Source organism: Notolepis coatsorum, assembly GCF_963971535.1.
Source record: "Notolepis coatsorum genome assembly, chromosome: 20".
Classification (NCBI taxonomy): domain Eukaryota; kingdom Metazoa; phylum Chordata; class Actinopteri; order Aulopiformes; family Paralepididae; genus Notolepis; species Notolepis coatsorum.
Window position 1 is genome coordinate 43,064,727 of NC_140184.1, and position 25,713 is coordinate 43,090,439.

The 25,713-nt window shown below is 48.1% G+C and overlaps 1 protein-coding gene across 2 annotated transcripts in view; it reads left to right on the forward strand.

Annotated features, from left to right (window-relative positions):
- The window catches only part of kcnk2a (potassium channel, subfamily K, member 2a), a 216,288-nt gene that overhangs the window by 69,001 nt on the left and 121,574 nt on the right, over positions 1-25,713 (forward strand). For both annotated transcript variants that reach the window (XM_084337527.1, XM_084337528.1), the window contains exon 5: positions 16,434-16,551. In XM_084337527.1, the coding sequence (XP_084193653.1) occupies positions 16,434-16,551 (118 nt within the window). The remainder of the gene's footprint in view (positions 1-16,433; positions 16,552-25,713) is intronic.

The following is a 25,713-nucleotide window of genomic DNA, read 5'->3' on the forward strand; positions in this document are numbered from 1 at the left end:
TGGCGGTGGCGAGGATGTCGTCCACCGGGTAGCCACTGTCGGAGCCGAGGAACAGAGTGCGCGCCACACCTTGGTGTGCGCGTCGGAACAGGGAGCTGGAACAGTGGCGGTGGCGAGGATGTCGTCCACCGGGTAGCCACAGTCGGAGCCGAGGAACAGAGTGGCGCGCCACACCTTGGTGTGCGCGTCGGAACAGAGAGACGCATCGGGGTGCGTCTGCCAGGAGGAGTGTGCCAAGCACGAAGGTCTGGAAGATGCGCATCGGCGCACTGAGGTCTGGAGAGCGTGCCAAGCTCGAAGGTCTGGAAGATGCGCGTCAGAGCGCTGGTACGGAGGAGCGTGCCAAGCTCGAAGGTCTGGAAGATGCGCGTCTGAGCGCCGGTACGGAGGAGCGTGCCAAGCTCGAAGGTCTGGAAGATGCGCGTCAGTGCGCTGGTACGGAGGAGCGTGCCAAGCTCGAAGGTCTGGAAGATGCGCGTTGCGCGCTGGTCTGGAGAGCGTGCCAAGCTCGAGCGTCCTTGGAAGATGCGCGTTGCGCGCTGTGGACTGGAGAGCGTCTGCGCTGGTCTGGATGTGCGTCAGGACGACAGCTGCGCGGGGGGTCTGAAGTGGATGACTGGGATGCCTCCCGTGGAAGTCTAGGGAGCGCAGACCAGTCCCACTCTCAGGCAACGGCGACAGCAGGCGAAGGCTGGAGCAAACATCTCGACGCCGGAGAATGGAACAGCATAGGCAGACAGAGGATCTCCCGAAAGAGTCTAGATGTTTAGAGAATATGACTCGGCAAGTATACAACACGACCCCACGCCAAAACGAGGGGAAGCGCCCTGGTATTTAAAGCCCACAGGGGGACTAATTAGCCTGCCACCACAGGTGCGAGAGATAATAGAATATCAAACAGGTGTGGCCACTAAGGGTAAGGAACGAGAGGGTGGGGGCTAGAGAGAGTGAGTAGGGAATTCCTAACAGTAGGCTTAAAGAAGACAGAGAATAGGGAATTAGACAGAGAATAGGGAATTCCTAACAGTAGGCTTAAAGAAGACAGAGAAAAGGTAGTGAGCAGCGGGCAAAACCTCACAGTATCCCCCCCTCCAACGGGAGCCACCCGGCGACCCAAAACAAATACAGACAGAGTGGCAGGGGGCAAAACAAGAGGTACTGGCCAAGCCAGCAGGGGAAGCCACCACAAGAGTGGGGCTAGCAAAAGAAACAGGGTCGCCGAGGGGTAACTAGGGTAGCAGAGGGGCAACTGGGGGAACTGGTCTAGAGGAACTGGTCTAGAGGAACTGGGTCTAGAAGAACTGGGTCTAGAGGAACTGGGTCTAGAGAACTGGTCTAGGGAACTGGTCTAGAGAACTGAGGGGCAAGCAGGGTAGCTAAGGGGTAACCATGGAAGCACCGGGAAGGGGCTAGCAGAGGGAAGGTTAGCTGCCAGGGCACTGAAAGCTACAGGGCCTATGCTAGCTGTACTGCTACATCAACATAGAGGCTGCGCTAGCTGCCGGAGCTAGGCTGGCAGACAGGGCTGGACCAGCATGAGAGCACAAGCTAGCTGGAAGGACAGTCCTAGCTGTGTGAGAAAAACTGACCTTGCTAGCTGAAAGGGCAGTCCTAGCAGTGGGATAAACTACACAAAAAAGTGGAGGCCATGCAGAGGGACCGGGTTAGCTGCTTGGGCCTGGCTAGCTACAGGGCCTATGCCAGCTGCAAGGCTGCATCAACATAGAGGCTGTGCTAACAGCCGGGGCCAAGCTAGCAGACCGGGGCCATGCAGAGGGAAACTGGGTTAGCCGCCAGGGCATGGCTAGCTACAGGGCCTATGCCAGCAGCAAGGGCTGCATAAACATAGAGGCTGTGCTAGCAGCCGGGGCTAAGCTAGCAGACAGGGGCTCTGCTGAGGGACTGGGTTAGCTGCCAGGGCATGGCTAGCTACAGGGGGGTCAAACAGGGCAAAACGGGAAGCAAACAGGGGAGCTAACCGGGGAGACTAACAAGCTAAACAGGGGAGTAACAGGCTAACAAGGGAGCTAAACAGGACTAACAAGGAAGCTAAACTGGGCTAACAGGGAAGCTAAACTGGGCAAACAGGGAAGCAAACAGGGCTAACAGGGGAGCTAGAGGGGAGACTAACAAGCTAACAGGGGAGCTAACAGGGCTAACAGGGGAGCTAGAGGGAACAAGAAAAAAAAAGGCAAACTCAACATACACCGTCTGTGCTGGCTGGGGTCGTCGATTTGGTGGGGTCGTACTGTTATGGTTTGTAACCGACCCCAATCGCACAACACAAGACAGGTATGATGGTTTGCCAAGAAACAGATATTTATTGAACAACAGAGAAATACAGGGAAAAGGGCACTGTCCCTTTAAGGGAGAATCACAAATACAGGAATATAATATGAGGGGAAGGAAAGGTGCCTTTAAGAGGCGGGCAGGAAAAGGGAACACTAAGGGAAAGTAAGGGAACGCCTAAGGGAAGGTTAAGGGAACGCCTTGGGACAGAGGAACTAGTGACTAGGTAAACCAGGGACAAGGAGAACTAGGGAGAGAGGACTAGGGACTAGGATAGCTAGGGAAAGAGGACTAGGGACTAGGAGAACTAGGGATAGAGGACTAGGGACTAGGAGAACTAGGGATAGAGGACTAGGGACTAGGAGAACTAGGGATGGAGGACTAGGGACTAGGAGAACTAGGGACAGAGGACTAGGGACTAGGAGAACTAGGGATAGAGGACTAGGGACTAGGAGAACTAGGGATAGAGGACTAGGGACTCAGGCCCGCGGAGGCGGGCTGGGGTACAGGGAGGAACTGGGGACTGGTGGGAAAACATCTGGGCCGCTCTGCAGGACAGAGGAGAGAGTTAATGCACAAAAGGGAAAAAACAGAGCAGGTGCAGAACAGTCCAAATAACAAAGTGAACAAAGTAATAATATCTTCGTGTGACAAACACACAGGGGGAGATGTAAAGTCCAAAAATACTATTCTAAGTGAGAACCAAAAACAGAGGCATTACGCTGGGAGATGAAATGTCCAAACAAACTAACAGAGGCAATACGCTGGGAGATGAAATGTCCAAAACTAACTAACAGAGGCAATACGCTGGGAGAGTGACATCACAATCAAAACTCACCCAGGCGTATGCGTAAAGGCACAGGAACAGCAGCGGGAACGGGGGCAAGGGGCATTACGCTGAGTGAGTGACATCACAATCAAAACTCACCCAGGCGTATGCGTAAAGGTAAAGGGGCAGCAGCGGGAACGGGGGCAAGGGCACTACGCTGAGTGAGTGACATCACAATCAAAACTCACCCAGGCGTATGCGTAAAGGTACGGGGACAGCAGCGGGAACGGGGGCAAGGGCACTACGCTGGGTGAGTGACATCACAATCAAAACTCACCCAGGCGTATGCGTAAAGGTACGGGGACAGCAGCGGGAACGGGGGCAAGGGCACTACGCTGGGTGAGTGACATCACAATCAAAACTCACCCAGGCGCATGCGTAATGGTACAGGGACAGCAACGGGAACGAAGGCATCGCCACCGGGGCGGCTGGCTGTCCGAGCCGAGGGAGAGAGTGCTGGAACAGTGGCGGTGACGAGGGCATCGTCCACCGGGTAGCCGCTGTCGGAGCCGAGGAACAGAGCGCTGGAACAGCGGCGGTGACGAGGGCATCGTCCACCGGGTAGCCGCTGTCGGAGCCGAGGAACAGAGTGCGCGCCACACCTTGGTGTGCGCGTCGGAACAGGGAGCTGGAACAGTGGCGGTGGCGAGGATGTCGTCCACCGGGTAGCCACTGTCGGAGCCGAGGAACAGAGTGCGCGCCACACCTTGGTGTGCGCGTCGGAACAGGGAGCTGGAACAGTGGCGGTGGCGAGGATGTCGTCCACCGGGTAGCCACAGTCGGAGCCGAGGAACAGAGTGGCGCGCCACACCTTGGTGTGCGCGTCGGAACAGAGAGACGCATCGGGGTGCGTCTGCCAGGAGGAGTGTGCCAAGCACGAAGGTCTGGAAGATGCGCATCGGCGCGCTGAGGTCTGGAGAGCGTGCCAAGCTCGAAGGTCTGGAAGATGCGCGTCAGAGCGCTGGTACGGAGGAGCGTGCCAAGCTCGAAGGTCTGGAAGATGCGCGTCTGAGCGCCGGTACGGAGGAGCGTGCCAAGCTCGAAGGTCTGGAAGATGCGCGTCAGTGCGCTGGTACGGAGGAGCGTGCCAAGCTCGAAGGTCTGGAAGATGCGCGTTGCGCGCTGGTCTGGAGAGCGTGCCAAGCTCGAGCGTCCTTGGAAGATGCGCGTTGCGCGCTGTGGACTGGAGAGCGTCTGCGCTGGTCTGGATGTGCGTCAGGACGACAGCTGCGCGGGGGGTCTGAAGTGGATGACTGGGATGCCTCCCGTGGAAGTCTAGGGAGCGCAGACCAGTCCCACTCTCAGGCAACGGCGACAGCAGGCGAAGGCTGGAGCAAACATCTCGACGCCGGAGAATGGAACAGCATAGGCAGACAGAGGATCTCCCGAAAGAGTCTAGATGTTTAGAGAATATGACTCGGCAAGTATACAACACGACCCCACGCCAAAACGAGGGGAAGCGCCCTGGTATTTAAAGCCCACAGGGGGACTAATTAGCCTGCCACCACAGGTGCGAGAGATAATAGAATATCAAACAGGTGTGGCCACTAAGGGTAAGGAACGAGAGGGTGGGGGCTAGAGAGAGTGAGTAGGGAATTCCTAACAGTAGGCTTAAAGAAGACAGAGAATAGGGAATTAGACAGAGAATAGGGAATTCCTAACAGTAGGCTTAAAGAAGACAGAGAAAAGGTAGTGAGCAGCGGGCAAAACCTCACACAATGAAATCACCATTTAAATAAATGTAGTATACGAGATATACACCTAATACTTGCTATCTAATACCCTACATACATATGCTCTCGCTCGCTCCCCCCCCCCCCGGACCCCCACTTGGATAATCCATCCATTATCATTCGCTCCTAACCAGGCACTACAATTCATATGCTAGCTTTTATTCTCTCCACCACTTCTAACCACATTGCAATTTTGGTTTCACTGACACCTAAAATTCTTGCTGTAGATATTTCTAGATAAATCACATCGAGATATGTAAGAACCCAAACCTTCCGACAAATTTTTTCCGGTTGAAACCATCGTGATGCTATCAGCTTTTTAGGCGCTGTGATACCAGATAAAACTAATCTCTTTAGCTGTATAGGGACTGCAAACTCAAAAACATCATTCAACAGCAATACAGAGGGGTGTACAGGTATATTCAGAATTAAGAAATTTGATAATTGCTGGGACACTTCTTTCCAGAATATCTTAACTGGTGGGCAATCCCAGTACATGTGCATAAATGTCCCCTCATCCCCATTTGTACATAAGGAGCATCTGTAGTCTTGTTTAAGTCCCATTCTGTTCAATCTTATAGGAGTCAGGTATGTCCTATGAATATAGTTAAGATTAATTTGTTGATGGTCCGGGTTACGTGACGCAATTCGAACGTTTGCCCAGACTTCTTGCCAATCAAAATGTATTTCCAGGTCTGGTATATCCCTCCTCCAGACTGAGTCTAGGGGGAGGATTCCATACGAGGACGTTAGTAATTGATGATAAAAATCAGATACAAAACCTCTCGATGTCTCTCTTTCATAGAAGAATTTGTGATATCTGTGGTGCTCAATTGGTATCCTTAATGGGACTCCATGAGCCTTCAAACATACCAATAACTGTGCGTAAAAATAATGTGTGGGACTGGTGAGATTACAATTTTTATGTATGTCTTTATATCTACAAAAACCCTGTTTGTTGAAAACATCTCCTAATGTGTGTATGCCCTGCTTTTCCCATTTAGGGTATCTTATAGGTCGTTTTCCAATCAGGAGTGCATTGTTATGGAATAGGGGAGTATGACTATGCCATTTATGTAGGTTCGAATATTTTCTTTGTGTTTCACGCCATATCCGGATCGCATGAGTAATAATGGGGCCAAATTTCAATTTGCATTGCTTAATTGATAATTTGGTGTATACTATGTCCTGCAGTCTATGTGGTGCTACTATATTTACTTCTAAGTTTCTCCAGGATACAGATGCTTGGGAATCAAACCAGGTTGTCAGTGGTCTTAAAGTGTACGCCTTAAAATAGTGGTAAAAATCTGGAAATGCCATACCTTTGTTTCTCTGTGCGGTGGATCTTTTTATACATGGAGGTTTGTTATTCCAAATAAATTTGTATGCGGTAGAGTGCAATTTTTTCCAGTAACTATCTGGAGGGGGTAACGGTAGCATTGAGCTAATGAAGTTGATTCTAGGTAGGACATCCATCTTAACTATTGATACCCGTGCCTGTACTGAGTTTTTAAGTTTGGACTACCTGTCAAAGTCGTATTTGATCTTATCTTGGATTTTTATGTAATTGTACTTCACCGTTTGGCTTATAGTAGGGAATACTTCAACTCCTAAACATCTGAAGTGTTTAACCATTGGTATTTCTTCTGGAAGGAGTATATTTCTTGCAGGGGCATTAAGTGGAAGGAAAGCCGACTTTGGCCAATTTATCCTAAATCCCGATAGATTGCCAAAGTCATCAATCAACTTGAGAAGATGAGGCATTGAGGTGTTAGGGTTTTGCATGAACAATATTACGTCGTCCGCATATAAACTAATTTGATGTTGTGTGCCCTTGATTGCGATTGGTTCTATGGATTGGGATTGTCTTATATATTGTGCTAAAGGCTCTAATGATAAAGCGAATAGTCCGGGGCTAAGAGGGCAACCCTGTCTAGAAGAGCGTGATACCGGAAAGATTTCGGAGGTGATTATACCTGTTGTAATCATGGCCGATGGGTCTTTGTATAATACTTTAATCATATCAATGAATCCTTTTCCTAACCCCATCCTTTCTAATACTGCCCATAGATAGCTTCCCCTTTTTTTACCACTTGGTACAGTAACATGTTCTTTATTGAAACATTTGGAAATGTTATTTATCCTACCCCATACAACTTTCTACCGTCGACCACAGCCACCTGACGCAGTGCTGGGGCCAGGTTCTCGTCCTCCAGCTGGGCGGTGCCGAAACGTCCCGTCAGTTGGGGTGGTAATGGAGGGGTGTCATCATCGGGGTTGCCAGGGAATACGTCACCCCAGCCTGGTTTGGTCTCGTCGTGGTGCTCCTCCCTGCTGCTGTTGACCAGTGCCCCTTCGTCCGCTGCTGGGCCGGCAGTGGGCTCTCTCTCGTCGTTGTCCTTGCTGTCTGGGATGGAGTCTTCCTCTGGTAGGGGTTCGGTTGAAGCCTGGGGGTCCACCTCGTGCAGGCCGCACATCCGGGTCCATCGTGTCCGGGCCCTGGTCGGCATGGTGGTGGGTACTGTCAGTGTCCACGGGGGGCAGCGTCTTTCGGCCGCCAAACTCTCCCACAGTGGTCGGAACAATGCACAATCCGTACCAATTAATACGGCCACCGGGAGGTTTTCAACTACCCCCATGGTCGCCATGCATTTCCCCCGGGTGGAGGTCAGTTCGATGGTGGCGGTTCATGTCCATGGCCATTCTTTCGATGGGTGTAATGTTCTGAGGCTCCGCTAGTAGCCACTTGTTTGTCAGCCGTAGCAAGTCATGTTGTTGCTCTCTGGGGGATACGTTTCCATCATAAGCCCATCCATGGTACCGCTGGGCATGCGTCAGAAAAGTGATTCCGGACTGTCGCAGTATCTCTTTTTTCAGAAATGCATATGACGTATCCCCTAGCGGAGCGGTGTCGTGGTACACTGTCTGGGTACTACCCGACAGAAACGGGGCCAGCAAACTAACCCACTGATCCAATGGCCAGCGCTCTCATTCAGCGGTGCGTTCGAATGCTGCCAAGTAGCTCTCAATGTTGTCATCGGCGTTGTCCTCCGCACGGTGGAACGAAACGAGCGCTTCCAGTCTCCATTTCTCCACCGTTGCTCTCGCTTCGTGCCTCTGTCATTCCCTCCTTGTGACGCTTCTGAACCAATCGCTGTTGCGATTCGGAGTATTTCGCAGACTCCAAAAACAGCTCTTTTACGTCAACTGGATCCGCCATTGCACTTGTGCTTTTCTTTGAAAATAGTTTGTCCTTGAACCAAATAATGTTTGCCCGCAGTCTCCACCCAATGTGAAGAAACTGGTGGGGACCAGACTCGCCACGGTTAAAATACAAACAAATTCAAAAGGTCCACACAAGAGCAATATCAATCAATAAGAATATTTATTGAATTAAGGCAAAAATCCAGTTTGATAAGCAAGAGAATAGACAGTCAAAAACAGTCAAAAACACAAAACAGGCTCAACGACAGAAAAAGGGATTGTTCAATACTCAGGGTAGTCGTCCGGTCCAGGGTCAGTACACAAGGGGGAATCTCAGCCAGTCCAGGGTCCAGTACACAAAGAACACCTACTCGCTTTCTCCTCACCTCTCACTACCTCTCACCGTCACAACTCTGAATGCTCAATCTCTCTCTCTCTGTCTCTCTCTCTGTCTCTCTCTCTCTCTCTCTCTCTCTCTCTCTCTCTCTCTCTCTCTCTCTCTCTCTCTCTCTCTCTCTCTCTCTCTCTCTCTCTCTCTCTCTCTCTCTCTCTCTCTCTCTCTGTGCGCATGCGTGTGTTTGGAGACGGAGCAGTGTTTTGAGCGAGGTGCGTAGAGTCTGCGGTGTGAGTGAGTGAGTTTCTAACTTTTCTATTTATATGTTGTGTGTCAAGTTGTGAATTAGAGTGCATTTTATTTGACTGGTTGTGTGTGGTTGGTGGGTTGAAGTCAGTGTTCGCTTGGTCAGCTGTCTGCTGCCAGTGACATGGATTTCGCCATGCTGACCAGGAAACATGGGTTTAAAGTCTCGCCGTCATTTCCATGCTCGGTTGAGGACTGTAGTCTGGCTGTTGCAAAGGAGGTGGGAGCTCCGAGTGTTAAGTCTGCGGCAAGGATGAACGGCGGTGTCGTATTCTTTGTGGACGATGTGGTGAAAGTAAATAAACTCATCATAAACGGTGGAAAATGCAACGCAACGCAACAAAGAAAGGAAAAACAGCATGGGGTTTGAATCGAGTTGTTGAGGGTGGTGGAGAACAGGGGAAGAGGGGAGGTGGAGAGGCTTCTGAAAAGGCTATTGGATCAGATAAGAGTGATAAAAACGAGGAAGGCACAGGCAAGGCAGGAGACGCAGTACAAGGAAAAGATGGTGGGGATGAAAATGAGGGGGGGGGGGGGGGGTTGTGGTGGAAGAGAATAAAGAGGATGGAAGTGAAAATGGGGTGGATGGTGGAAATGGAGTTGATCTGCAGGGACAGGGTGGAGGGGCTGGTGTCAGCAAGGACACTATAATTAATCAGGAGGAAAGTGGACCGGTAGATGGAACAGTGTCAAAGGACACAGGTGGTGAGGTCGGAGTGGAGGAAGGAGTGGTAGCGGATGTTGACATGGAGGAGGAGGAGGAGAACAAGCTGAAGGTCGTTCGGCAGAAAAGAAGGTCAGAAGTAGACAGGTTGCCAAGCTCTCAAGCTAAGAAGGCGGATGTGAAAGAAGTAATCAGTAGTACACAGAGTACACAGGAGGGTACAGGGTCGGCGGAAAGCTCTGACGATGATTATGAATCATGGGGGACTTATGGAGGGTGTTCAGCTTCTGGAGGGCGGGTCGGAACACAAGGTTGAGGTCCAGTTCCTGTGGTACGAAACCACGTCCAGCAGAGACAGGAGCGGACCGTATCGGTTCATGCCTGATGGGAAGGCCACGCCATACTCCTTCAGCAAACCTCTCATCAGAGTCACCAGGGGGGATGTTTTCTCTGACATCACTTCATGTTACCAGCACCTCTACCATGTTCAAGGGTTGGAAGGTATGACTGTGGGGCTCAATAACCTAGTAGACATCAGAGGAGAGTTCAGCAAGGAGCTGGCTATGAGGATCAGCTCGGACATCAGCAGCAGAGACACGTTCTACACCGACCTCAACGGTTTCCAGATCCAGCCTCGAAGGACGATGGCCAAGCTGCCATTGCAGGCTAACTTCTACCTTATGATCGGCATGGGTTACAAGTTTCAAGTTTCAAGTTTCTTTAATAGTTGTCATACAGAAGTACAGAATACTTTCATACAAAATGCTTCTTACTGTTACGCTCCAGAGACTGTGCTAGACAAGATAGTATCAAATAACATAGTATAGCATGTAATTTAGAAGAAGAAAATGAGGTCACAGTGTTCGGTATAGACATATGTACAATGTTCTGAGTTACCATATAATATACAATACTATGCAGTGTACTAATGTACAGTACTATCTAGTGCAAAGCAGAAATGGGATGAGGTACAATTTAGGTACAATTTACAGTAAGGTGTACGAGTTACATCCGGGACTTGAGCTCACGACTCAGGCTGCTCGCTGGGAAGTCCCTGGGGGCTGCCAGTCTCCACACCGGGGAGCTGGAGGTGATATTGGAGCGGCGTCTGAACCAGGATGACAACGGAGGCCTCGGACAGGGTGTCACGGATAACAAACTGACTAATAAGGCTGTCAGTCCAGAGAGCATCTCAGTCCCCCTGCTCTCCTTTCAGCCCCTGGCATCATCGCTGCCCTGTGGTATGCAACTGGTGAACTTTAGGAGCATACACGACAAGGCTGAAGGAGGAGGGCCATCTGATGCGTCGGCCCTAATTCTCCACAGGAAAGGATTTGACTGTAGCTTGTACACACAGGCCTGCTGTGTAGCACCTGTGGGATATTGTGGATATCCTGAAGAAGAAGGTTCTCAGTCAAGAAGAGGTTCAGTTAATAACAAGGTTTATTAACAAAACAGATAGAAATGTACAAATAGTAGTTAGAGAGAATGGCTATGGGGCTCTCCCCAGGTGGTCAGCTGAATGACCCAGGTAGAGAGACCTGGAATGTTGTTGGGAGGAGCCTTATATAGTTAAAAGGGGGGGATGTGGTCCCATTTGATAGGTCAAATGGGTGGGGGGGGACACAGGATATGGGAGAAAGGGGAGGGGAATGTCTTTACATGAGGGAGTTGGGGAATCATTATATTATTCCACACACCACCCAGGGAACGGTGAATCTAGAGACGTTCTTCTCAGAACTGCAGTTTCCACAGTGCCTCTCCGGTGTCTCTCTCTCTGAGGCACCCAGAACCTTAGATCACTTAGAGGGTTTTCCACTGGGGACAATTCACATGACAATATAGTTCAGTTTCAGCATCGTTGTCCCTAATTGCATTTTTTTGTTTGTTTGTTTGTTTGTTTGTTTGTTTGTTTGTTTGTTTGTTTGTTTGTTTGTTTGTTTGTTTGTTTGTTTTGTTTTTGTTTGTTTGTTTTTGTTGAGATGTAAAGTATTTATTTGAATGTTTTGTTGCATCACTTGTAGTTTTAGTATATAAATAAAGTTTTTTATAAAATCAAAATCTCTCTCTCTCTCTCAATAACACAACTCTCTTATGCCCTGGTATGTATGTGACAAATAAACCTCTTGATTCTTGATGCTTGATTCTCCAACTCCTACTCTGCTCAACTTATTCCTGACTATCCAAGTGACTTTGTAGTGTGTGTGTCTGGGGTGTGTGCAGGTGAGATGTGTGTCAACTAATTATGTGCAGGTGTATTCTATCAGTACTAATCAGCTACCTAATTGACTCTACTCCTCCTGTGGCAGAAGTATCTCCCATCCTTCACATATCCATGGGAGGGGGGAGGAGATCTGTCACTATATATATATATATATATATATATATATATATATATATATATATATATATATATATATATATATATATATATTTTTTTTTTTTTTTTTTTTTTTTTTAACCTTTATTTACCCAGGCAAGCAAATAAGAACACATTCTTATATACAAAAGCAGCCTGATAAGAAGAGCATATAGCTGGCTAACCTAAAGCTAGAAGTAGGAAATGCATGTCTTGCTAGTTGGCAGTGGCACAAACCAAAATAGTGTAGTCATTTTGGCTACTTTGGTAAGTAAAATAAATGCAGATGGATGGAGAGACTGGGACAGAGAGAGTAGCCAGGTAGGGAGAGAAGAGAAGAATGAACGAAAATGAATGAAAACTTTATTTAACAGATTGCAGAATGGGTACAATACAGTACGGCTAAATACACACAATTGTTAAGGGGATGCAGACCAGAGAAAGACGTTTGTCTTGTTTACATCAGGGTCCCCCATTTTCAATTCATAGTGACAGAGAGAGTACCCAGGTAGGGAGAGAAGAGAAGAGACAGAGAGAGTACCCAGGTAGGGATAGGACAGGAGACACTGAGACAGAGAGAGTACCCAGGTAGGGATAGGAGACACTGAGACAGAGAGAGTACCCAGGTAGTGAGAGGAGAGGAGACACTGAGACAGAGAGAGTACCCAGGTAGTGAGAGGAGAGGAGAGGAGAGGAGAGGAGAGGAGAGGAGAGACTGAGACAGAGAGAGTACCCAGGTAGTGAGAGGAGAGGAGACACTGAGACAGAGAGAGTACCCAGGTAGTGAGAGGAGATGAGACACTGAGACAGAGAGAGTACCCAGGTAGTGAGAGGAGAGGAGAGGAGAGGAGAGACTGAGACAGAGAGAGTACCCAGGTAGGGAGCGGATAAAGTGAGACAGAGAGAGTACCCAGGTAGGGAGAGAAGAGAAGAGTCAGAGAGAGTACCCAGGTAGGGATAGGAGACACTGAGACAGAGAGAGTACCCAGGTAGTGAGAGGAGAGGAGAGATTGAGACAGAGAGAGTACCCAGGTAGGGAGAGGATAAAGTGAGAAAGAGAGAGTATCCAGGTAGGGCGAGAAGAGGAGAGACAGAGAGAGTACAGGGGTAGGGAGAGGAGAGTGTTAGACACAGAGAGTACCCAGGTAGAGAGAGGAGAACGTGAGAGAGAGAGAGTACCCAGGTAGGGAGAGGAGAAAGTGAGACAGAGAGAGTACCCAGGTAGGGAGGGGAGAAAGTGAGACAGAGAGAGAGTACCCAGGTAGGGAGAGGAGAAAGTGAGACAGAGAGAGTACCCAGGTAGGGAAAGTAGAAAGTGAGACAGAGAGAGTACCCAGGTAGGGAGAGGAGAAAGTGATGGAGAGACTGGGATAGAGAGAGTAGCCAGGTAGGGAGAGAAGAGAAGAGACAGAGAGGGTACCCAGGTAGTGAGAGGAGACACTGAGACAGAGAGTACCCAGGTAGGGAGAGAAGAGGAGACACTGAGACAGAGAGAGTACCCAGGTAGTGAGAGGAGAGGAGAGACTGAGACAGAGAGAGTACCCAGGTAGTGAGAGGAGAGGAGAGACTGAGACAGAGAGAGTACCCAGGTAGGGAGAGGAGAAAGTGAGACAGAGAGAGTACCCAGGTAGTGAGAGGAGACACTGAGACAGAGACAGTACCCAGGTAGGGAGAGAAGAGGAGACACTGAGACAGAGAGAGTACCCAGGTAGTGAGAGGAGAGGAGAGACTGAGACAGAGAGAGTACCCAGGTAGTGAGAGGAGAGGAGAAAGTGAGACAGAGAGTACCCAGGTAGTGAGAGGAGACACTGAGACAGAGACAGTACCCAGGTAGGGAGAAGAGAACCTGAGACAGAGATAGTAGGATAGAGAAGTGAGTAGATACTAATTTAGACTGTGAAATGTAATGCTAATTCTAAGAGCACATCCTTGTGATTGTTTTCTTTTCAACCACTTTTTACCAGGGTAAATAGAGAGAAAAACAAACCAAAGAAAGTTGTTTATGTACTACGTACCTATGTCTATGTCGAGGATGGGCAGAGACACATCATGAGCACATCGCCCCAGAATTCCTTGCTCTGCCCTTGGCAGTATATTCAGCTTTAGTTGAACAAAGCGACACAAGTTAAATCTGCATGGGAAACGGACACACTCAGAGTTGTATGAGCCAAACACACACAAAAAGACACACACACTAGTGTGCTATATCCAAACTACTACACAGCACTTGTTCAGCAATGTAGACCAGTTTAATATTTAATTCTCTCTTTCTCTCACTCACACAAACACACACACAGCTTAGAGGGCAACAATATACACACACACACACACACACACACACACACACACACACACACACACACACACACACACACACACACACACACACACACACACACACGCACGCACGCACGCACGCACACACACACACATTTATATAATATATACTGTATATACAATAATGCACAACTTGATCAAAAAAAGAGAAAATACATGGTTTGAGAGCTTTTTTTTCTTTTTATTCTTTCTGAAGAGGAATGTCCTTTTTTCCTCCCCAAAGGATGTTTGGCAGTCTACTCTCCTTAGTATCTGAGGCTGAGTGGGAGACAGAATAGCGGAGATACAGGAGAGGAGGTTCTTTGTGGAGACAGTAGGAAGGCTGAGAGGGAGAAGGAGTAGGGGAAGCATAGGATAGAAGGTTATTTATTGAAACAGTAGCATGCCTGAGAGGGACACATAGTAGGGTAGACACAGGAGTGAAGGTTCTTTATTAACACAATCGCGGCCACTGGGATGAGTCTAATTAATCTCAAGAGGACCGGGAAATGTAAACAGACGTGGGGCTGATTGTAGAGATAAATCTATACTTTATAGTATTGCTATCTGTCCATTCTCATTGTCAATTGAGTCCATAAACCGTCCCTTCAAAATTGCTTAAAGAAAAAAAATGCATCAATACGTTCTCATTTTATAGCGCCGTAAATATAAGCATTATACGGGATTGGGTCTAGTATATTTTCTGGAAGGCTAAATATAGGGCTAATAGATGCTAACGTTATATCTAATGGCATTTCCGTTTTACAGATGCTACAGAAATAACTCAAAATGCATATGATCGGCACGATCCTCAAGCATGTATGCATGAAAGGGGGGGGGGTGCGGGGGACGTCGTTTCTGATGATTGATTACCAATAACCGTGTTAGCCTCATTAGCCTCATAGGCCGAACGCCTGGTTGAGTATCAAAACAAGGCCCGATCGGGATGTACTTTACGTGAAAAAGATCTTACCGTGGTCCGGTGGGATCCCCCCGAGCATTTCCCCGTTATCGATCACCATCTGGTAGATTGATATGTCCATTGGCTGATGATAAATCCCCTTATTGCATGGTGAAATCTGCTATGCAAAACGTAATCCAAGGTACAGGCTACACATATAGAATCCAGCTACTGGAAACTAAAAAAATAAATAAAAAAAATAATGTTCCCTTCAGCCACAGTGCACACTGCATTATCGCGATAGTGCCCCTAAGAGGATCTGGCCGGTATTGCACTTTGTCGAATTCAAAGAATAGGGTAAATCTGCAGTGCAGCTCGGCGACCTTGAATAGGTTATTAATATAAATTTGAATAAAAGCAATAATAATAATAATTTAGGACCTGCTCAGAGGTCATTAATCGGCATACATGCGATGCATGTATGCGATTAGTCTCTGCGATTAACCCATCCCGTCGTCCTTCCCCCCCAAGGGAAGCCGGGAGCAGACAGGCGCAACGTGAGCCGCGCCAGGGGACCAATCCAAGTGCTCCTGTCCGTCTTCGTCAAGGACGCCACAGCGTTAGCGATCTTGTTGTTGTGCATGTTTTTCCATTGGGTTTATCTTATCGGGGGGAAACCCTTGCGAACACGGGGAGAACATGCAAATAACAACTTGCCACGGATATATCCGTGCTTCTGTCCACAACGGGTGGAATCGAAACACGGAGATCTCCGTGCTTGGGCGGGATAGTGTTAAGACAGGACGGCTGAGAGGGAGACAGGAGAGAAGTTTCTTTATTGAGACAGTAGGAAGACCGAGAGGGAGACAGAGGAAGGGAGACACAGGAAATAATGAATTTTTTTAAGACAGTAGGATGACTGAGAGAGAGACAGAGGAGGGGAAACACAGGAGATACATGTCTGATGGGATTTGGCCCCAGGCCTGCAATCATACATTTGCATGTCATTTCAGTGGCAAGTGGACTTTAACCACTACACAACCTCTGGGCACATAATATGAATGCTCTTATTATTCTTTGTGGGGTGAGGTCATGAGCAGTATGCTGTACAAAATGTGTTCAGTGGGCAATTATGCATTTGTCCAATCACATGCATTTGTGAAAACGCTCATAGTTTTTAGGAATAAAAGGACCCTTCCTCCACACAGTGGAATGGACATAAATCACATAATACTTGAATAGGGTGTGAAGTTGTGGCATGAGAATGTATTTTAAATTAACATGTTTGGAATTTTTTGAATACATTGGTACATAGCTGTACAGTCAATCCAGGTGCATGAGGAAAATGTAATTGTTACAGCTATGGTGCTTAGTAACCGCTTAGTAACAATTCACATGTAGCGCATGTGGATAATCACTATTTACCAGACTTATGGAAGTTAACTCCAAAATCTGTGTGTATGTGTGTGTGTGTGCGTGCGCATGCTTGTTCCAACAGCAAGTAGTGTCTGCCATTCGTTCAGGAGTGAACCCAGCGGGGACGATGACCAATCACAGCAGCCTCTGGGATCTAAGCTCTGCCTTCTTCTTCGCAGGGACCGTTATCACTACCATTGGTGAGAAGACACGCACATTTATGTGCACATGCATATACACACGTGTACTCAAATGCACATACCCAGGAACAGGATATACTGTTAACATTGCGAGAGAAAAAAATATTACGAAAAGAGGTTATATGAGGAATTTCAATTATGATTTTAGCTTCCCACGATCATGGAAACAAGATAATCGAGATAAAGCAATTATTGTGCTACTTATTATTATTATTATATGTTGCTCTCATTTTGTCTTGTGTTGTAAATGCAGCACACCCCCCTTTACAGCGGTGCGCTCCACCCCTCCCCCCAAGCCCAAACAGTAGTTTCAGCTCATATTGAGAGGGAGGAGGGAGACAGTTATTGTTGAAACGTCTTTGGTAACTTGTTGATGGCAGAAAGGCAGCCTTTGGTCGAGAAGAACGGTAAAACAAATGCAGTCGTCATCATATGATGTTCTCAAAGCAATGAGAAATCATGTTATCGTGATTTCAATATCAATCAAAATAATCGTGATTATGATTACAGATTTTGCCATAATCGAGCAGCCCTAACAGAGCCTACCTGTGGCTATTATATAAGAATTGTGATTTCAATATCAATCAAAATAATAGTATGAGGTAGAAAATGTTTTCAGCTTGTAGACTATAGAAAACTATAGAAAAGCAAGATATTTTTGTTTGATCTTTGGTTGCTTGTTTGAGTGGTCAATTTAGTGTAAAGACAATGACGAACTAACATAAATCAGACAAGACATAACTAACGGCAAACACTGTATCCCTGGGGGTGGGGAGAATACAATATCCACTGTCTTCTTTCAAATATGATGTTCTTTTTCACCACCAATCTCTCTTGGTCAAAAGTCAAGTAAGCTCCCATGATCACTCCCCTCTTTTCACCGCTCCTTTCATCAAAGCTGATGAAAACCAAGGCTGACAGCCAATCATATACCCATCATGTTACTAGTGGCTCAGGAGGTAGAGCAGTTGTCTGGTAATCAGAATGTTCCCAGTTCGATTCCAGCTCCTCCTGGCAGCGTGTCAAATCAAATAAAATAAAATGTATTTGTAAGGCCTGACAACACACGTTAATGTCCCCATCGGCCGGACACGTCTTCTTTAAACAAGTCAAGAAGAAACATCACAATAAATCAAGAACAAAACAAAAAACACCATGAAATCCAAAATAAAATGTAAAATAAATATCATTATACAACACTAGTCCCAGACATACCCCAGCGAAGGTAAGGAAGAACTCACTAAAAACCTTGCAATAGGAAAAAAGCAGAGGGGAGAAACCTGCTCAAGGGGGGATCTCCCTTCTTAGATGTCGGTGATAGTAGTGTTGCTATGGATGATCAATGGGTGGAGAATAAAACAGGCGAAATAGTTGGTATGTATGCAGTGTTAATTTTGGCAGCTATTTTCATTTTAGTTAGTGTCAAGTGCTCCTTTTTCGCATTTTAGTCTTAGTCAGTTTTTGTCTCAATTTTGTCTTTTTTGTTTTAGTCTAGATTTAGTAGACGAAAACGGATGACATTTTTGTCTATTTTTAGTTAATGTACTAAAAAAAATTATATATAAATTATAAAACTTTTTTTTTCTTTTCTTTTTTACAGCTACTGTTTTATATATACTGTTTTTTAGTAATAACTAGAAAGTAATGTTATTTATTCAACAACAGGTGATTGTATAGATTGGTATTAGTATCATTAAATGACAACTATGCTCAATATGCTTCACCCACGGAAAGGATGTTGGCACATTGGTTCCACACAGACATTATACGTTGTTGCACTTGCTTCCAGAAGGCTCCGTTTAGGTTAGCTAGTAGCAGAGGCTCTGTTGTGATTTTGAATGCACAATAAATATTCAACATTCTCTTTTGAGACTCTGCCTCAGACTCTTATCATTTGGCACTAAAAGCTAAACATTGTCACCGGTATGGCTGTCCGCAACATGTCATTAATTGTGTGCGAGAGGTCGATCAGTTAGCCACATTAGCGTGAGCTAGGTTAGCCACTAGTTAACGCGAGCTAGATGGAAATACAAACAATGTAACGTTACTGGTGAAAAAGTGATTTACCTTGGAATACTCCATTGCCAACTTGCTGTACTTTGCTTGCAGGTCTGCAGCTGGATTATGAATAGTCCCAATTTTAACCAAGGTAACGTTAAGCTAAAACTAGCTTTTCAAATAGCTCTTCAGCTAATGCTAATAACAGAGCTCCCCGTCACACTGCTCTGTCGGGACGATGGCATTAAGAAAAGTTATAATTATTTTGTCTCGTCTTGTTTTAGTCAACAATATCAACATACATGAAGAGAACTTTCGTCCTGGTTTTTGTAAATTACATTTTTGTGTCCTCAGTTGTGGTCAACGATATTTAATAAACGATTTAGTTTCGTTAGCGTCACATGGTCTTCAATAACGTGACATCACGTCTCGTTGTCGTCATGAAAAAAACCTTCGTTGACGAACATCTTTCGTCATCATTTTAGTTGACAAAATGAACACTGTATGTATCTACATATACGTGTAATACAAAACAAATATGTACATGCAATAGCAACTGGGGCAAATAGAGGTAAGAACAGCAACAACAAAAGAAAAAGCATAGGGAAAGGAGCACTAGTATGAAAATAGGATAACGGCTAAATGCCAAGGCTCGGAGCTCAAAATATCAGAGTCATATTCCGTTTGCACATGAATATGTATTCAGTTCAGATCCATTTGAGGTATGGGGGCAACGTAGGGAGGATCATATCCTCTTGGCCATCACCATGGGACGTCCACAACTTTGGTCATCACCACGAGACATCCACTCACAGGGAGACAGGGACAGGCATTAGCAGTGGCGGACTGGGACACAAATTCAGCCCGGGACATTCAGACGCACCAGCCCACACACCGGCCCACGCACCGGCCCACGCACCGGCCCCGAAACCGGCCCACACAACGGCCGTTATGAAACACTTGTCCAGTATTAAACAACCCAAGGCTGTGGCTAAGGAGTCAACATCAGGGAGACCAAATCTACACCCCGCCCCTAGATGTGCACTTGTGCACAGTGCACAGTGCACACACACACACACACACACACACACACACACACACACACACATATACCGTTACTTCCTGTCATTGGCATATGTTTTTTTTACTAACATCTTAGTGCCTCATTAACCTAGGGATTAAGGATACATGAAGTATTAACTACACCATAATAATATTGAGGTTTTGATCCATAGAAAGGTCTGTGCTACACAATTTCAGTTAGATTGGATTTATTGTCCTTTAATTTGTCTCTCTCTCTCTCTCTCTCTCTCTCTCTCTCTCTCTCTCTCTCTCTCTCTCTCTCTCTCTCTCTCTCTGTCTGTCTGTCTGTCTGTCTGTCTGTCTGTCTGTCTGTCTGTCTGTCTGTCTGTCTGTCTGTCTGTCTGTCTGTCTGTCTGTCTGTCTGTCTGTCTGTCTGTCTGTCTGTCTGTCTGGACTGGGCTCTCTCTCTCCCCTCAGGGTCAGCTGTGCTGGACTGGGCTCTCTCTCTCCCCTCAGGGTCAGCTGTGCTGGACTGGGCGCTCTCTCTCCCCTCAGGGTCAGCTGTGCTGGACTGGGCGCTCTCTCTTTCCTCAGAGTCAACTGCATAAGAAGAACATCAGCAATCAATAATAATGGCTTGAATTCATACCGTTTTTCAGCCTTTTGAAAACACCCAAAGTAGTAGTAGTAGTAGTAGTAGTAGTAGTAGTAGTAGTAGTAGTAGTAGTAGTAGTAGTAGTAGTAGTAGTAGTAGTAGTAGTAGTAGTAGTAGTTTATTCAGTCATCATCTCACACAATACAATATACACCATCATTTAACAATATTTGATTTTACAGTGACTGAAAAGGTACAGACTGAAGCATAATGCTTATATATGCCTGTCCTATATTCTTAACAAAAATTACAAAAATTAAGACTCCAAAACAGTATTCTAAAAGAAAATAGCAAAAAAAAAACAGTATTATTCACCCTTGTAGTTTTCAAAAATAGCTTTACAAACCATTTTCTTAAAAACCAAAAGCGAATGACTCATTCTTAACTGTATATCAGCATTGTTCCACAAAGCGCTTCACAGAAACCATCAAGCATTCACACTCACACAGTCATATGCTACTGGTGGTCGTGAGCAACATCAGCAAACACAGCTGCCCTGTGGCCTAGTTGTTAGCTTAAGCTAGTTAGCTGTCGTTATTTACAAACATGTAGATGAGACAAATCATATACAGATCGAGAACATGGCTAACAGTTGGTAATTCTAAGGTACATCTTATTTAAGCATGTAAAATGGCAACTAATCAATTCAATCAATTAGATTACCAATATTATATCAACATGAAAATTTGGAATGGAACATAATAGTATTTTATTTGAGTATTTACTATTATAATATTAGTAGCCAATTAATTTGCAGCCCGTCCTAGGTTCTGATTGGCTCTCTAGGTTAGCACTTTCGCTTCTGATGCTGTGGTGGGCACTAGTCCTAATATTGCTAACTAAACTTTTAGTCAGAGAAAAAACTTCACGAGTCACGACTATTTACGTCCACGTGCTGTAAGGAATCAGGAATACGGAAAGCACATTGTCTTGTAATAGAATGACTGAAATCACTGCAAGAGCTAGTATAGGCTAGCTAGCCCTCATGAACCGGCAGATACCAACAGTAGAATATGCACTAGGCTACTGCACGCACCTGTCATGTTACTGTTGGTTCCTTCCACTTGAACTTCATCATCATTAGCAGCAGCAGCTACTCTAACGCCAGCCCTTCCTCTACTAAACATGTCTGTAATTTTAGAACATTGTTCTGCGTCTTTTACTAGCAATTTAAGTTTTTTAATTCTAGCTTTTTCAGCTCCACCCTTTCTTTTTTTTGCGTTCTCCATTTCTGCGCTTCTAGGCCTACTCGCGGTTGGGAGGAAACGTGAATCTCATTCACTGATGTCTCATGTCTCATTCAAGACTGGCTAACAAAAGCATGTCTTTCACTTAACACCAAGAAAACAGTGTGTATGATGTTCACAAAGTCACCAGTAGAGGTGTCACACTCTAATGTGTTTCTGGGAGAGGCGGAGCTGGACATTGTACATTAATTCAAGTATCTTGGGGTCACATTGGACTCTACATTGACCTTCAAAAAGTCATGTGAAGAAAGTGACAAACACAGTCAAGTTTAACATCGAAAACTTCAGGCAGATCAGGCCCTGCCTGCCAGTTATATTTCGTATATAGCATCGCGTCCCGCTCTGAGCCTTACGAGATACTCTATATCTCCTGTGATACCTAATGTATCTCCCACGAACAAAAACACATGCACCCCACCTGTATGGGGCCCCGCCCCTTATGGTGGTACCACCCATATAATCATGACTCTGGTCATGAAACACCCTTCCTCTATTTTCGTCCCAGCGTACTGGATGCTTGCACCATGCGAGCTAGCGGAATGAAAAGATTAAGGAAGATTAATAATGTTGAGGGCTTACCGGAGGATTGTGTTTCCCTGGATTCTCCGGAGCTTGTTTCGACGACGCAGACCTATGCTGGTGGTTCCTCGGCTGACGGCGACGGACCGAGGGGCAGCGTACAAGGTTTGGCTATCGGGTCGGCTTGTACAAAGGTGAGGTCTGTGTCAGTAGGCGTCAATGTCGGTGTTGGTCGTGCTGTGGAGTATGTTTCGGCACCAGGGCCGGGGCGGCTTGGCGATCGTTCCACTGTAGTGGGCGATGTCTTGGCGATCCTGGAACATGCTGTTGACGCTAATGCTACTGCTACTGCTAATGCTAATGCTACTGCTGCTTCTTCTGCTAACGCTGATGTTGACGCTGGAATGTCTAATAATCCCCGCCGCGGGATTCCGCTTTTCCCTCCTCTTGCCACCTTCATTGATGAAGGTCAGTCGGTGGTGGGTGTGGGGGGGTTCGCTGAGCTCTATTTACCTTTTTTGCGGGTGAAGGGGCTGACGACGGGGTGCAGCCCGGGGGTACCTTGGCTAAGTAGCCAGGTAGCTTCTTTTTTGTGCCCAGGCGGGGATGAACGACGTTCCGCCCGGCCGTTGCTTGATAGCATGTCGGCTCGGAGGGTGGCAGTATGGACGAATGAGTGGTATACTGCTGCAGGATGGCATTTAGCGGCGGCCAGTGTTGTGGCTCAGCTGGCTACTTTCCTATCCAAGATGGCGTCGGGTTGTAGGTCTTTGAGTCCAACCGACACTATGAACGTGATTCATGTTTGTGGTGTTATAGAGATCTTGACTCAGTCGCAAGCTATAACTACGGGGAGGATTCGGATGCTATCGACTTTGGTTGTTAGGCATCTTTGGTTGGAGCAGTCTCCTCTTGGGGAAGAGGATAGGTTTTCTCTCCTCACGACTCCTTTTTCCACAGATAGTCTTTTTGGGCGTTCTGTGGAGGCGCAGGCGGTTTTTGATTCGGGTCCTACACCGCCTCACGCTGTGCAGCCAGGGGTGGGAGCACGGTCTCGTCAACGACTGTGGCGAGATCCTCGACAGGCGGCCATGTTTCCCCCGCCAGTGGTGCCCTGGTTGGAGAATCGACAGGGTTTCGCAAGGCCGACAGTCTTGGCGGCCGAGGGATCGGCCATTTTGGGTGATTTCGGGGTTGGTAAACCACCCCGTCGTCATTTTGCCGCGAGCAGCCCGCTCCCCGTTCAGTCCTCTCTCTGGTATCCCCAGAAGCGGGGCTTTGAGCGTTCTCCTTTGGCTGCGGGCCGCGAACCTTCTTTGAAGCGTATGCGGCCCCATTCTTCACTTCTCATGGAGACAGGGGCTGACACCCAGTTGATGGCTGAGCCTGGGTCTGTCCGTGAGAATGTTCCGTCGTCGCGTGGTTCCTACACCGCAGGTTGTGGGTGGGTGGAACCTGGTGTTGCAGCTGCCACTAGCTCCAGTGGTCAGCAGGGGGACTCGGTGCCTCTTCTGTTGAATGCTCAGCAGGGGTTACCCCGGCTTCGCCCTCGCCAGGCGGGGTATCGCGCTGTTGCCTCCCACTCCCGTCAAACCGGCAGTGGTCTGCAAAGGAGAGGCTGGCGTGATTTGAGTGGTAGCAATATCACTGCAGGGCTTCGGCGTGTAGGAGCCCATGGGGTCCTCAGGCCTTGCGTGTCTGGCTGCGGAACGGCTCCTCAGCGTGTGCTGGAGGGGTGTTCAGGGGGTGAGTGTGTGTCCACAAGTTTGATGACCGCTCCTCCCGTATCAAACCGGCCCTTTCTGTCGGGGTCCCCCCTTGGGTGCTTTGCACGACGGGGGGGACCGGGCCAATTATCTGCTGTTCCTTGCGGCCCAGCGTCAGTTGACGGCGGGGGCGCTGTGGGATTATATTCACATATGGCGACGGGAATGTCCCTTGAATCGGTGGATGAGGAGAACGTTAGAGGCGGGGCTGGTTTTGCAGTTTGCGCGGCCCCATCCTCCGTTCTCAGGTTTGGTGCCGACCCTATTGTTAGGGTCGGGCGCGGTGACAGCCCTGGCCGACGAGATTCAATCTCTGTTGGCGAAGCAGGCCGTCGTTGTGGTCCCGAGAGAGGACGCAATGTCAGGCGTCTACTCCCGTTATTTTCTGGTGCCCAAGAAAACTGGGGGGGTCAGACCTATACTGAATCTGTCCATGTTCAATCGGTTGATTGTAGTGAGACCATTCAGGATGTTGACCGTCCGACTCCTTCTGCTTGCTGTCAGGAGGGGGGACTGGTTCACCTCCATAGACCTGAAGGATGCGTATTTTCACATACCCATTTTCCCTCCTCACAGGAAGTTCCTACGGTTCCTGTTTCAGGGCGTAGCGTACGAGTACCACAGAATGCCGTTCGGTTATTCTCTGGCTCCCCGCACATTCACCAAGTGCGTGGCGGCTGCTCTGGGGCCTTTACGTCGTCGGGGGATACGAGTTCTGTTCTATCTCGACGACATTCTGCTCCTCAGCCGTTCAGAGGAGGTTGCCAGGTCTCATACTCGACTGGTGGTGGAATTCCTCACCAGCCTGGGTTTTGCTGTGAATTGGAAGAAGAGTACCCCTCTTCCCAGTCAACAGGTGGAGTACTTGGGCTTGACATTGAGGTCGAAGCCCATGCTTGCGACCCTCTCGGAGCAGCGTCGGGGGGATCTCCGTCACGCGCTCGGGGGTTTCCGTCTGGGAGGGACGGTTACGGCGCTGCAGGTGATGCGTCTGCTGGGCCTTATGTCGGCGGCCCACACGGTGGTTCCTCTTGGCCTCCTCTTTATGAGGCGGATACAGAGGTGGTTTCTCTCTTTGAGAATAGATCCGGTGTGGGGCAAAGGGAGACGGTTGACGGTTCCTTTGTCGATATGGGGGGATCTCGCCCACTGGGGGAGGCTGGGTATCCTCTCCGCTGGGGTCCCCATGGGCAGCAGTGGCTCCCACGTCACGGTTTTCACCGACGCCTCTCTCACAGGTTGGGGAGGGGCGTTTCGGACCCACGCAGTGGGGGGCAGCTGGACGGGTCATGCCGACCCAGCTGTCCTGCATATCAATGTGTTGGAGTTGAAGGCGGTCCTCCTGGTCCTCAAACGGCTCGGCCACCTGGTGGTAGGCAAGCATGTTTTGATCAGGACGGACAATGTGACGGCGGCGGCTTATATCAACAGGCAGGGTGGGACTCGTTCCGCCCGCCTGCTCCGGGTGGCGCGCAAACTGTTGCTATGGGCATCCCGCAGGCTGCGCAGTCTGCGGGCGCTCCACGTTCCTGGTACGGAAAATGTGGCGGCGGATATAATGTCTCGGGGCGGTCCTCGTCGCGACGAGTGGGAACTCCGCCCCGACATAGTCAGACAGATCTGGGATCGGTTCGGGGAGGCCTCGGTAGATCTGTTTGCGTGCCGACGTTCTCACAAGTGCCCCTTGTGGTTCTCGCTCAGTCGAGCGGATCATCCCCCCTTGGGGGTGGATGCCTTCTCGACCTTTCCGTGGCCGCCCGGTCTTCTGTACGCCTTCCCTCCTGTACAGCTGTTGAGTCAGCTGTTGGAGCGGATACGGAGGGAGCGCAGGACGGTGATCCTGGTCGCGCCGGACCGGGGCACGTCAGTGTGGTTCCCGGTCTTAATCCAGCTTCTGGTCGCTCCTCCTTGGGTCATTCCGTGGTCAGCGACGGCCCTCTCGCAGCACAACGGA